The sequence below is a fragment of the Trachypithecus francoisi genome, unplaced genomic scaffold (assembly GCF_009764315.1).
Source record: "Trachypithecus francoisi isolate TF-2019V2 unplaced genomic scaffold, Tfra_2.0 Lachesis_group1, whole genome shotgun sequence".
Classification (NCBI taxonomy): domain Eukaryota; kingdom Metazoa; phylum Chordata; class Mammalia; order Primates; family Cercopithecidae; genus Trachypithecus; species Trachypithecus francoisi.
Genome location: NW_022681454.1, coordinates 54,691,117 through 54,705,384, shown reverse-complemented (window position 1 = coordinate 54,705,384; position 14,268 = coordinate 54,691,117). Strand labels below are relative to the sequence as shown.

Here is a 14,268-nt window from a genome sequence, read left to right as displayed (position 1 = left end):
TAAGAGCAGTAGGGGAGTTAAGTGCAAATATTTATTAAGTGAGTGTCCTCAAAATTGAGGTTAAGGTCTTAAGAGCCAAGTGAAACTTTTAGCATTCAGGATAGTGTTGGGCAGATATGACAAATGATAATAGCACAAAGTTACCAGAGCCTCAATTTCTATGTGAGTAATGCTCTCTGAGGCTACAAGGGATACAACTGCATCAAGGTTACCTTGGTTACTAGAGATTAATGATACACAAGAAGATCGAGAAGGAAATTGTCTCAATCATGCATAGCCAAGCTTTACAGAGATTCAAGTCACAGCACTACCCGAGGGACCCAGTTATGCTGGCAGTCTCTCGGCCACAGGCATCCATTGCTTCCCGTGCTAATGTTTTCCATGACAGTAACTGTTCCTCTTCCTTTTTGCTTCTCATGTTCTTGACACCAGCAAGTAACATCCCCTCCCTTACCGCATGGTGTTTGTCTACCCAAGGCTTATAAATATTTGTGCATAGTTTTTGATTATTCTTGGCTACTGTTTTCTTCATTATTTCTAGGAGTCTTTCAGTTCTTTATTATTCTGTTGTCTTTGTCTCCTTTTCTGTGTCATTCATTCTCTAAGACAGAAGATACAATGGGTTCAGGAAGTCATGATCAAGTTGGCCCTCATAAAGGGATCAGACGTCTTATATAGCTTATCCAGTACAGTGGCACAATAGGTTCTAAATAAATAGAGATCTAAATTCTTAACTTTTTTCAGTATTCTAAAGTCAATGGTGTGTGAGGGAACACTGAAACAGGTATCAGGGACTCAAAGTTCTAGTCCAGACACCTGTACTGTTAAAATACTCTAATTTTATACTCTACTGTGCCTCAAAATGCACACAGTAGTTGTCAACTTAGATTGAAATAATATTTTAGTCTAATTTCCCACAAAATATTTCATGTAAAGGGAGAGGCTGTGTGAAATGACTTATAGAGTCTCATCTAAATAATTCCAAAATTATAAAATACTTCCCCAAGTTCTAATAAATGGCAGCTTCATTCTTTTACTTGATATTTTCAAATTTAAAGTTTTTATCTAACCAGCATGAAGGAGAGATGTAACAATATCACAACCATCAGGTTTAATGATGCCTACTAAATATTATTATTTAGAAAAATAACACACATTTTTGGTGGATTTTGCTTATATGAATTGCTTTGAAAAATTACAGATTTCATAAAAAGGAGACTTACTAAAATCATGCTGAAGAAGTTTCCATCTCAATGCAGTTCTTGCTATTGGATAATCTCATATCACTTTCTATAATTGTCTTTTATTGATTTAAATAGATGAGAATTCTCATGGCTAATATGGATAATTTGTTGTTGTTGTTTGTTTGTGTTTTTTTTTTTTTTTTTTTGAGACGGAGTCTCGCTCTGTCGCCCAGGCTGGAGTGCAGTGGCCGGATCTCAGCTCACTGCAAGCTCCGCCTCCCGGGTTCACGCCATTCTCCTGCCTCAGCCTCCCGAGTAGCTGGGACTACAGGTGCCCGCCACCACGCCCGGCTAGTTTTTTGTATTTTTTAGTAGAGACGGGGTTTCACCGTGTTAGCCAGGATGGTCTCGATCTCCTGACCTCGTGATCCGCCCATCTCGGCCTCCCAAAGTGCTAGGATTACAGGCTTGAGCCACCGTGCCCAGCCTAATATGGATAATTTATAGAGTTCCTGAGAATGATGCAGACAGAGTTCAAATAGCCACATGGTGTCACCTACAACCAGGTGTATAGTGGCTCCAAGAGAATCACCACCCCATGGATGGGGCAGACAGAGATTTAAGACTGATGGGCACCGCACATCACAGGCCATGCAAAAGGGGCTACATCTAGTCAGTACTGAAATATATGAACACACAATTGGCATTTGTAAAGGGAAATAGCATGTTTTGAGGTAGCTTTCTTACTTTTGGGAGATACTAAAAAATATAGTTTAGTTATATTCATTACGATTAGGGTTAGATTCAATAAAACAGAAAAATTACAGTGGCTTACAAAAGGTAAAAGTTTATTTTTATCATATGTAGAAGTCTAGACATTGGCAATTCTAGGACTAGTATGACAGCTACTAAAAGCTTTTAGGAACTCAGGCTTCTTCTTGATTACTTTTATGCCATCACTAGGAAGTGGTCCTTATCTTCACAATCCAAGATGGCTGCCCAAGATGCAGATATCAGTTCACATGTAAGGCAGTCAAATGGAGGAAGGACTAAGATGAACATGGCCCCATCCCTTTAAGGAGATTTCCCAGCAAAGTCATATTTGTCTGCCTTCATTTCATTGTGAAGAACTAAGTTATAGAACTGCACTAGCTAAGAGGAAAGCTGAGAATATAGTTTTTAAGCTGTGTGCATTATATCTTGCTTAAGGTTAGGGTTCTCTTAGTATGGAAGATGGTCAGAATGGAAATTGAAAGGCAAACTAGTAGCTCATCCACCCCAGCTTTTCCACTATGCATCCCTTAGTGCCATTGTCAGATGAAATAAACCATGATTTGCTCCAGAATGACAACTCTTTCTATTCTTTTGCATTTACCACAACACAGTGCAGTAAGAGTTACAAGAAGAATGTACCATGTCACAACAGAAGAGCATGAAGAAATTAAATAAAAGGGCAAGATTTATCTTATCACATACCCATTCTTTGCTAGTGTTGGCATTTAAACTTTTCTCTGTTTTATAATCGTATTTTTCAGTTTGTCAAAGCTTAATTTCATTCTGATTTGCTTTCAGTATACAAGAAGAGCCTTGGAGATGATATTAGTTCGGAAACATCTGGTGACTTCCGGAAAGCTCTGTTGACTTTGGCAGATGTAAGGTTTTATTTTTTATTTTTTAACTCCCCAGTAATCTGCATGCTCAATAATAATTTTTTAGGGAGTTCAAAAATAACCAAACTGAGACAATTAGTTCACAATTTTCCTTATGAAATGGTTTGTTCATTTTACATTTTCATTGCCACCAAGCAATATAATGTTTAACCAAGATCATAAAAGCATGCATAATGATGTAACAACAAAGAAAACTTATTTGAGTCAGTAAGTGGAGGTGTTTTGGTCAGGTTTCACAATTTTGACATTAGAAGACATTCTGATACATCATCTCACATATAATATTTATTTCCATTGTAAGTGTCTCCATTTTAAAGAACAAGTTTATTTTCTTCTGGACTCCAAAGAATAAATATTTCTTTTATTAGCTTCTAAATTAAATAGGAAGCATGATACAGAAGAATTGTCTTTAGAGATGGGAATTAAACTCACAAATGAGTATCAGTCTCAGGATTAAAAAAAAAGAAAGTGATTGCTGCAACTTCAGCCTTGCCACCTTGGAAAAGCTGCCAAACTATTAATCATTATGTGACCTAATGAGGCCACACCTTGCTTTCCCTTTGTAGAAGGCTTATGACTTTTATCATAAAGATGGTAAGGTCAAAGATGAGATATATTCATAGCTATGTGTAAGAGAGAAAGTGATTTAAACCATATCTCACCAATTTTCTTTCAGCTGATTTACATAGCACCTAAAGTGTGAGAAAATCCCAAAAATGGTCTCAGCCTCATGGTTGAAACAGCACCTGTCAAAGTGAAACATTATGCCATGAGGAAGCGATTTATCTAAATTATGGTTTCAATTACTTTAAATGTGAAAACCTTATGAAGGTTGAACCCACAACACCAAATTTATGAAGCATTGCTGCAAACATATGCTCTCAGAGGTATATATTCACAAGTGCACATCTGTTTGTGTATGGACATGAGCACACCCACCCACAGGAGGCAGTATAGAGCAGGGCTCTAGCACAGGGTTCTAGAATCAAACAGGGCTGGAATCTCATGCTGTCTACTAGCTTTGTATATTTGGACAAGTTCTTTAAGTCTTAAAGCATTCATTTTCATATCTGTAAAACTAAAATACTAATAATGCCAAGTACTCATAGGGTGTTATGAAGATTAACAGAAAGAAAGAGTATGTGAAGTACTTAGTGATCAACACAGGGTGGTGGTGGTTTGTTAGTATTTTATTAAGACCAATGATAATCAGCATTTATATCATTGGAGCAGAGTGTACAGTGAAAGAGAACAAGAAGAAAGCAAACAGCAGCAGAGTATCAGCAGCACAGAAAAGAAACCAGGCAAAAATCAGACAGTCATGCAAAGACCTAATGTTTGAAAATATGAACAAATTCATTTTAAACAATTGTAGCTAAATGTTTCATCCGCCTATAATTTGCCAAATAATTCAGGTAATCCCATGTTTTGTTTCTGTCTCCTGTCTTTCTATAATGTGCTTAAGCATTTGTATGTGAGCACACACACACCACACACACACACATGCACACAAACATCACTTAAACCATAGAACCTTTAATATTACAGTTGGTTCGGGGAGCTTTAAGGACTTTTTTTTTTTCTTTTTTGAGGCAGAGTCTCACTCTGTCATCCAGACTGGAGTGCAGTGGCACGATGTCGGCTCACTGCAACCTCTGCCTCCCAGGTTCAAGCAAATCTCCTGCCTCAGCTTCCCTGGTAGGCTGGGATTACAGGCGCACGCCACCACACCCGGCTAATTTTTGTATTTTAGTAGAGACAGGTTTTCACCATGTTGGCTAGGATGTCTCAAACTCCTGACCTCAATCAATCCACCCGCTTCAGCCTCCCAAAGGGCTGGGATTACAGGCATGAGCCACTGCGCCGGGCCTTTGAGGTTTGTTTGTTTGTTTGTTTGTTTGTTTGTTTGTTTGTTTTAAATAAACTTTACTTTTTAGAGCAGCTTCAGATTTATGGAAAAATTGAGCAGAAAGTACAGAGAGCTCCCATATGCCCCTCTTCTACTCTCTCCTTTCCATTGTTATTATTATTATTATTATTTTGAGATAGGATCTCGCTCTGTTGCCCAGGCTGGAGAACCATGGTGTGATCTCAGCTCACTATAGTCTTGACATGCTGGGCCCAGGCAGTCCTCCCACTTCAGCCTCCTGAGCAGCTGGGACCACAGGTGCACACCACCACACTCAGCTAACTTTTTTTGTTTTGTTTTGTTTTTTGTTTTTTTTTTTGTTGTTGTTGTTGTTGTTTTTTTAGAGAGAGAGAAAGTCTCATTCTTGCATTAGTATGTGTATTTGTTACAGTTGATGAATGAATATTGATACATTATTATTAACTGAAGTTTATAGTTTACATTAGGGTTCACTCTTTCTGTCATATAGTTAGTTCTATGGATTTTAATAAATGTATAATGTCATATGTCTACCATTACAGTATGATAGAGTAGTTTCACTGTCCTAAAAATCCTCTGTGCCCTGCCGGTTCATACCTTCCTCCCCACCAACTACTGATCTTACTGTCTCTATAGTTTTGCTCTCTCTAGAATGTCCTATAGTTGGAATCATACAGTATGTAGCCATTTCAGGCTGGCTTCTTTCACTTAGCTATATGCCTTTAAGGTTCCTCTATGTCTTTTCATGGCTTGATAGCTCATTTCTTTTTAGTACTGAGTAATATTCCATTGTATAGAATATTTATTTCACCTGCTGAAAGGCATCTTGGTTGCTTCCAAGTTTTGGCAGTTGTAAATAAAACTTCTGTAAACATTCATGTGGAGGTTTTTGTGTGGACATGTTTTCAATTCCTTTGGTTAAGTACCGAGGGGTGCAATTGCTTGATCATATAGTAAGAGATATTTAGCTTTATAAAAAAACTGCAGAGCTGTCTTCCAAGGTGTCTGTACCATTTTGCTTTCATATCAGCAGTGAGTGAGAGTTCCTGTTGCTCCACATTCTCACCAGTATTTGGTGTTGTCAGTGTTTTGGATTTGAGCCCTTCTAATAGGTTGTGTAGTGGCATCTTATTGTTTTGATTTGTAATTCTCTAATGACATACAATGTCGAGAGTCTTTTCATGTGCCACCTCTGTGTCTTCTTTGGTGAGATGCCTATTGAGATCTTTCAACCATTTTTAAATTGGGTTGTTATTTTCATATTGAGTTTTAAGAGTTCTTTATGTCTTTTGGATACAAGTTCTTTATCGGATACATGTTACAAATATGTTCTCGGCTGGGCGCGGTGGCTCAAGCCTGTAATCCCAGCACTTTGGGAGGCCGAGACGGGCGGATCACGAGGTCAGGAGATCGAGACCATCCTGGCAAACACGGTGAAACCCCGTCTCTACTAAAAAATACAAAAAACTAGCCGGGCGAGATGGCGGGTGCCTGTAGTCCCAGCTACTCGGGAGGCTGAGGCAGGAGAATGGCGTAAACCCGGGAGGCAGAGCTTGCAGTGAGCTGAGATCTGGCCACTGCACTCCAGCCTGGGCAACAGAGTGAGACTCCGTCTCAAAAAAAAAAAAAAAAAAAAAACAAATATGTTCTCCCAGTTTGTACCTTGTCTTGTCTTCCACATAAGACCTCTGTGTTGGGTTGGGCACAGTGGCCCACACTTGTATTCCCAGAGATTTGGGAGGCTGAGGTCAGGGGACAGCTTGAGGCCAGGAGTTTGAGACCAACCTGGGCAACATAGCGAGATTCCCATCTCTAAAAAAAATTTTAAAATTAGCTGTGTGTGGTGGTGTGCACCTGTAGTCATATTAGCTACTCAGTAGGCTGAAGCGGGAAGAGAGCTGGAGCCTTGGAGTTCAAGGTTACAGTGAGCTACATTTGCAGCACTACACTGTAGCCTGGCTGACAGAGAGCAAGGTCCTGTCTCTAAATATATATATATATGTGTGTGAATATATATGAATGTATGTATAAATGAATATATGTATATATGAATATATATGAATGTATGTATATATGAATATATGTATGAATGTATGTATAAGATTCATATATATATATATATATATATGAATTTTCAGAGGAGGGAACTGAGGCCCATAAAATTGTGTGATTTGCTAAAAATTTCATGACTAGTCAATGGCAGAAACAGAACTGGAGCCCAGAGTACCTGATTTTTCTATGCAACCTGTCCTGCCTTGAAGAAAAACCACTAAGATCCCTTGCTGGTTGAGTTACCGTGTGTTAGAATCTTCTGTCTTTAAAGGATGGCCCTTGTTTTCGTCATCCCTGTTTAGGGCAGAAGAGATGAAAGTCTGAAAGTGGATGAGCATCTGGCCAAAAAAGATGCCCAGGTCAGTAACAAAGCAGGAAAACCTTTCCTTTACCTATTCTCCTATGTGACTGCCTTTGCATTTATGTGAAAAAAGGAGAAAAATAGACCAACGGGGGGGCTTTTTTTTTTTTTTCCTGTTTGAAAGAGAAGCCTGAGGCTTGAGGATACCAACCCTAACTTTTTGCCTGCCCCAGGGGTAGTTATCATTCTCCTTAGCTCCTGCCAGCCCAATTATTGATTTCTAGTCTGCTGAAAGTGAGAGACTTTGATAATAGATGATTGCACTGACCTCGAAAATACAGCTCGCGTTCTTCTCATGTCACCTCTCAAAAAAAGAAAATAATTATGTCTCCAATAACATTCTCTTGCGAATAGATTCTCTATAAAGCTGGTGAGAACAGATGGGGCACAGATGAAGACAAATTCACTGAGATCCTGTGTTTAAGGAGCTTTCCTCAACTAAAACTAAGTACGAACTCACATTACAATCCTTCGTGTTGTGTGTTGTTTTTACAAATGTTTTTGCATTTAGTATACAAAGATCTAGAAAAACGAAGTTTAAAATTGCAGTCTGTTCCAGTTTATTTGTTCACACTTCAGGAAACAAAATGGGGAAGCTGTATTGTAACTCAAGGAAGTGCTGACGCTACACTTTTGTTTTTCCGTAGAGGCTGAGTAGATTACCTAGTGAGTACCAGGTAATAGACGGGGGAGGGAGGTGACCAGAAGAAGAAAAGAGGCCACCTCTAGGGTGAGAGCAGAAAGGCTTGTTCCTGTGGGATGGAGAAGCCCAACTGCTTCCACTCCACCTAACAGTTCTCTCTAGTTAGCCACTTCCAGAAAAGCCAGACACTGCAAGTGAGTCTCTGTTGACACATCAATACTGATTAACCTTCAGCTATTTCTGATATGAAGGTAAATGGTAGAATGGATCGACTCTTATCGTCAGACCAGCTATTATATGGAATTGTGGGCACCCACACTCTCACTCATGGCACCTCCTAGAGCGGTTCTGGAAGCAACAGCACCTAGAAAACTAAACCTCCATTTACTGTGAACATCTTCTGACTGTGGCTTCCAGGTGCTAGTTTACAGAACAGCCACACAGCAAGACCAAGCTTATGCTGAGTTGACGGAACGATGAGTAAACATAAGGATATTACTGTGACTTTGAAATTCTGAAATTGTTCTTTCTTAACTTTTGCATTAAAATCACATTTGTTTTATAAAATAATGACAACTGTAAGTGATAGTTGCTTTATTCATGTCTTTGTTTGAAAAACAAAAACCAGATAACCCTAGGTCTCTCTCCAAAATTTCTTTTTTAAAAAATTTATTGGGGAAAAATGTACTTGGCTAAAAAATATGCCTGTATACTTGGTGACATAGGTACAGGGGCAAATACAGATCAAGAAATTCAGATGCCTTCTGGGAGGTGTGAAGTAGGCCATGCCGCCTTAGGAAATGATTTATTCAGTGCAAAGAAGTCTTCAGAGTTGAGATTTCTTCACCAGAGAAAACATATTTGACTAGTGATTATAGTATCATTTCCCAGGTGCTGCTATAAATAAAATTTAAAATAGCCCACCTTACTAGATAAAGTATTTGTTATTTAACTATTTAGGCTATTTGAAATGCTTACTGCTTGAGAGAAGGGGAAAGAGAGAGATCATTGAAGAAAATTATCTAGGGATGTTTGGGGTTTATTGTAGATGATTTCCTTAAAAAGGAACAAAAAAAACCCAAAAACTTTTGTACCCAAATTTTCATGGTTTAAAGAGGGAGTTTTTTAGCTTGCTGCTTGATCTTGTACATATCAAATAAAAAAACTAGAATATATTCAAATGTGCTCAACTGGGTTGCTTTAAATAATTTTATGGTGCTTCCTTTTAGCATTTGATGAATACAGAAATATCAGCCAAAAGGACATTGTGGACAGCATAAAAGGAGAATTATCTGGGCATTTTGAAGACTTACTTTTGGCCATAGGTAAGCCTTCGAGTGTTAGGAAACTAAGCTACTTTGTACTTGTTTTAACTCAGTCACAAGGCCTGCTCCTTTTGGGCAAGAATCCTGACTGATCCATCTTTTTATGCTCCCTACAGCCCCCATCATGGTCCAGGATACACACAGTCCACTCAACAAATATTGTTAAATGAATGCATGAAGAAGTTATTTTTTTAAGTCTTTTTTTTTTTTCTTTTTTGAAACAGGATCTCACTCTGTCACCCAGGCTGGAGTACAATGGTGTGATCTCAGCTCACTGCAGCCTCAACCTCCCAGGCTCAAGCAGTCCTCCCACCTCAGCCTCCCAAGTAGCTGAGACTACAGGCATGCACCACCTGGCCCAGCTATTTTTGTATTTTTTGTAGAGATGGGGTTTCATCATGTTGCCCAGGCTGGTCGTGAACTCCTAAGCTCAAGCAATCCACCCACCTCAGCCTCCCAAAGTGTTGGGATTACAGGTGTGAGCTACCACATCCAGCCATCTTTTTAAATCTTGCTTTGCTTTTTAAGTTTGTATTTGTCTTATGACCGTGTTTAGCTTGTAGTCTTCTTGAGAGCTGAAATATTTTATTTCTACTGTCATTTTTATTGAGCTTTGTTGAAAACTGAGACATAGGCAAGGCACCGTGGCATGCACCTGTGGTCTTATCTACTTGGGAGGCTGAGGTAGAAGGATTATTGGAGCCCAGGAGTTCAAGGCCAGCTTGGGCAACATAGCAAGACCTTGTCTCTTTATAAAAAACCACACACACTTACACACACACACACACACATACGCAACTAAGACCTAAGCCAGTTTGGTAATCTACCATATTTGGTTATTTATGAAAGATATCAGTGGCTTTCTTTTCTTTCTTTCTTTTTTTTTTTTTTTTTTGAGATGGAGTCTCTGGCACCCAGGCTACAGTGCAGTGGCACAATCTCAGCTCACTGTTGACTCTGAATTGCTAAAAGATAGGCTGAGGAGGCTAAGAAAGGGAAAACTTTCTTCTTCAATTAAAAAAGTAGAATTGAGATCAGTCTTCATAATTAGTTCTCAGACTGTTCCAGTGGTAATGATACAAATGATTAATTTTTTTTTTCCGTTTTATATTGTCAATCTTTTTTTCTTTTTTGGTGTGTGATGAAGTCTCACTCTGTCACCCAAGCTGGAGTACAGTGGTGCAATCTCAGGTCACTGCAATCTCCACCTTCTGGGTTCAAGCGGTTCTTGTGCCTCTAGCCTCCCAAGTAGCTGGGATTACAGGCACATGCCACCACACCTGGCTAATGTTTGTATTTTTAGTAGAGACAGGGTTTCACCTTGTTGACCATGCTGGTCTCAAACTCCTGACCTCAAGTGATCCACCCACCTCAGCCTCCCAAAGTGCTGGGATTACAGGCTTGAGCCACCACCCTGGCCTATATTGTTAATCTTTATATTAATTCTGCCTGCTGTTTTTTGTTTGGTGTTCTTGCTAAGCCGTAATGTTTGAAAAATGTTATTGAGATGTACAAACTCTCATTCATTGAGCTAAGGAGCATGGTTGGAAATATATCATTGACTTATGTATTACATTTGGGCTATAATACACATTATTTTATCATGTTAAAAAAGACCTTATAATTCAACTGAAGTTCAAAATATGTCACACTTTCATTTTCTGTTTCAGTCTACCATTGGAATAAACCAGTCTTTAAAATTTTTTATTGAGATATAACTTACATACCATAAAATTCATCCATTCAAAGTGTGCAATTCAATGGTTTTTAATATAGTCACAAGGTTTTGCAACCATCAGCACAATCTAAGTTTAGGACATTTTAATCAGTCCCATAAGAAACACTGTAACTATTGACAGTCACTCTCCAATCCTCCCCACCCCCTGGCTCCTGTAATCATTAATCTACTTTCTGTCTCTATAGATTTGCCTACTCTGCATATTTCATACACAAGGAATCCAATACAATGGTCAACACATAGTTTTTGACATGAAAAACCATCTGAGCTGTGTCATCTTAGAATCATGTAATAGGAGCATACTAGCTGCCAAATAAAAACAAATCCAGCCTTAAGTAAGGAGAGGCTTTATTCAGAAAAACTATTTCAATAGAGAGAACACGTTGATTTCAGAAACATGCAAGACTGGGCTGGGTGGGGTGGCTCATGCACATAATCCCATCACTTTGAGAGGCTGAGGCAGGAGGATCACTTAAGATCAGGAGTTCAAGACCAGCCTGGGCAACATAGAGCAACATTCTGAGACTGTTCCAGTGGCAATGATAGAACTGGTTAATTTTTTTTCCATTTTATATTGTTAATCTTTATTTTAAATATTCTACAAAAAAATAAAAAATTAGCTGGGTGGGTTGGTGTACACTTGTAGTCCCAGCTACTCAAGGAGCTGAGGTGGGAGGAGTGCTTAAGCCCAGGTGGTCAAGGCTCCAGTGAGCCATGTTGGTGCCACTACACCAGAGCCTGAGTGACAAGAGGAATCCAATACAATGGTCAACACATAGTTTTTGACATGAGAAACCATCTGAGCTGTGTTATCTTAGAATCATGTAATAGGAGCATACTAGCTGCCAAATAAAAACAAATCCAGGCTTAAGTAAGGAGAGACTTTATTCAGAAAAACTATTTCAATTGAGAAAACATGTTGATTTCAGAAACATACAAGACTCGGCTGGGTGTCTCTAAAAGACAGGGGGAAAAAATGCGCAAAAGTTTCAAAATCCAACAGAAAAGTCTTAGCAGCAACTTTTAATGTTGGGCAAGCATGAGGGTGTGATCATTGCGGATTGACAGGAAACACGTCTGGCGGTGGACAGCTGGACTCTCAAGATAAGCTGCAACAGAGGCATGTTCTGCATTTTAGGGCTTGCTCAGGACTGGGGGCAAGCCAGAGCTCAGGAACCTGTGGGAGGAGAGAGGCCTGATGAAAGTGTGGTCAAGACAATGAAGAGGGTAGGGAATGGGCAATTATGAATACTTGGTCATAGTAATTAACTCTAACGGACTCCCAAGCTTCCCTGCCTGTGGTGCTGGGTGGTAAAGCCTCCTTCCCACTAAAACATACTGCCACCTTCCAAAACTTTCAGATACAAAGAACAAATCTAGTAGGTAAGAACATAAAGCAGAAGGCAAGCTAAAGGGAAGAAAGGATCATGAAGGGATTGTACAAATCTAGTTGGCAGGGAGGTGACTGAAAAGCTTAATAGGATGAAAGTGGGCATCATTATTTTGTATCAGGCTATTATGGCTTACTTTAATGTGAGTTTACTAGTTTAAATGGCTAGTTTCTTGTCAGAGAACTTCATGTAACAGTTTTATTCTAAATGCCGTGTTTGGGTTTCTAATACATTTCTCCTTCTGTTTCCCTTAAATCACTTACAAAAGCCAAAAGTCTTTTAGCTTTCCTTAAGAGAGTCTATAAGCCACGATGTGAAAGTCAGTTATTCTTGTTCTGAGCTCCAAAATTCATTATAAAATCCATTCACTTTTGGTTGGATTCCTACCTAGAGATCAGATTTACGATTATGAAAATAATTGTGTTGCTATAAATAGGTTTTGTTCCCTACAGACTTTTCTATTCCTATTTTCATTTTATTTAAAAGATAATTTAGTCTTGCATTTTTGTCAGTTTCCTTTTTCTTGTTTTGCTTCTGCTTTTCTTGTTATTTCAAAATAAAGAATTGGAAGTTTTTTTTTTTTTTTTTTAGGCAACTGAATTTCGATGACAGGTACTTGTTCTAATGGAGTCACTCTAACCAGCCTATAAATTCTAATCCCATCATTTAAAAGAAAATTCTTTCCATGGGAAAAATTGCTTTTAAATGGAACTCCAGTGCCCCTTCGTGCCTAATGAGTTATTTGGAGCAACATCGCTGCAGTTGTCAGGCCCGAGTTGTTCATCAGTAGCCCGAGATGTTAGTAGCTGAGCAGTGTCGCACCCTAGGGAGTTATCAGTGAAAGCGTAGGTGTTCGATGTGTCTGGGATCCAGAGATGAGTCAGTCGCTGTGGGAGTTTCTTTGGCAGGTAATTTTATTTTCCCCATGGCTGGAGATAATTACTGTGCTAAAGTTCTGTGCAAATATGACGTTAAAAGGCTTTGTAAATCAGGGTAAGCAGCCTTTCTTTCATTCCAAGTAAAAGCCAGTTGTGGGGAGGGGGTAGAGTGGTATGACAGTCCAAAGAATCTTTTTAAAAAACGTATTACTTACTATAGATTAACCCAATTTCTATTCCGTGAAGCTGAACATTACTTTGCTTTTTATGACAGTTCATTGTGTGAGGAACACGCCGGCCTTTTTAGCAGAAAGACTGCATCGAGCTTTGAAGGTTGGTCTGGAAAGTTCATGTGCATTCTTAGCGTCCCTTAATTCCCTTGGGAAAGTATGCAAATAGTAGAACAAATATTTAAAAATTAGTTATTTTAATGTAATTTAAACATTTTAAGATAAATTATATTACAGCAAATCAAGGTATAATACAATACACTCTTTACACAGACACCTGATTTTCTCTTCAAAATAAACAGACTTGGATTTATGAAATAATTTTTTTCCAAATAGGTATAGCTTGATTTGTATTTAGCTAAAACAGTCTCATTTTCTCTAATATGACAAGTTTCAGTAAATGCTAATATTCCACTTGTATGAAAGATGAAAATTTATGTATAATTTTAGATTTTAAAAGTTCATCCTCTATTTTAAATAGAAAATGAAAAGACAGGCCGGGCGCAATGGCTTACGCCTGTAATCCCAGCACTTTAGGAGGCCCAGGCGGGTGGATCATAAGGTCAGGAGTTCAAGACCAGCCTAGCCAACATGGTGAAACCCCGTCTCTACTAAAAATACAAAAATTAGCTGGGCGTGGTGGCAGATGCCTGTAATGCCAGCTACTCGGGAGGCTGTGGCAGAGAATTGCTTGAACCCAGGAGGCAGAGGTTGCAGTGAGCTGAGATTGTGCCACTGCACTCCAGCCTGGGTGACAGAGTGAGACTCTGTCTCAAAAAAAAAAAAAAGAAAAAGAAATGAGAAGGTAAAAATATGACTTAATGTTGATAGAATGTCATATTTCTTTTCCACTTAGATTAGTTTTCTGCAGTAGCTAATTTGTCTACTAATTTTTCTCATAGGTTAAT

At 38.8% G+C, this 14,268-nt stretch overlaps 1 protein-coding gene across 2 annotated transcripts in view; it reads left to right on the top strand.

The window, feature by feature from the left end:
- The window catches only part of ANXA3 (annexin A3), a 65,226-nt gene that overhangs the window by 42,925 nt on the left and 8,033 nt on the right, over positions 1–14,268 (top strand). For both annotated transcript variants that reach the window (XM_033214329.1, XM_033214330.1), the window contains 5 exons: positions 2,757–2,836; positions 7,097–7,153; positions 7,510–7,603; positions 9,028–9,123; positions 13,405–13,463. In XM_033214329.1, coding sequence (XP_033070220.1) covers positions 2,757–2,836; positions 7,097–7,153; positions 7,510–7,603; positions 9,028–9,123; positions 13,405–13,463 — 386 coding nt within the window. The remainder of the gene's footprint in view (positions 1–2,756; positions 2,837–7,096; positions 7,154–7,509; positions 7,604–9,027; positions 9,124–13,404; positions 13,464–14,268) is intronic.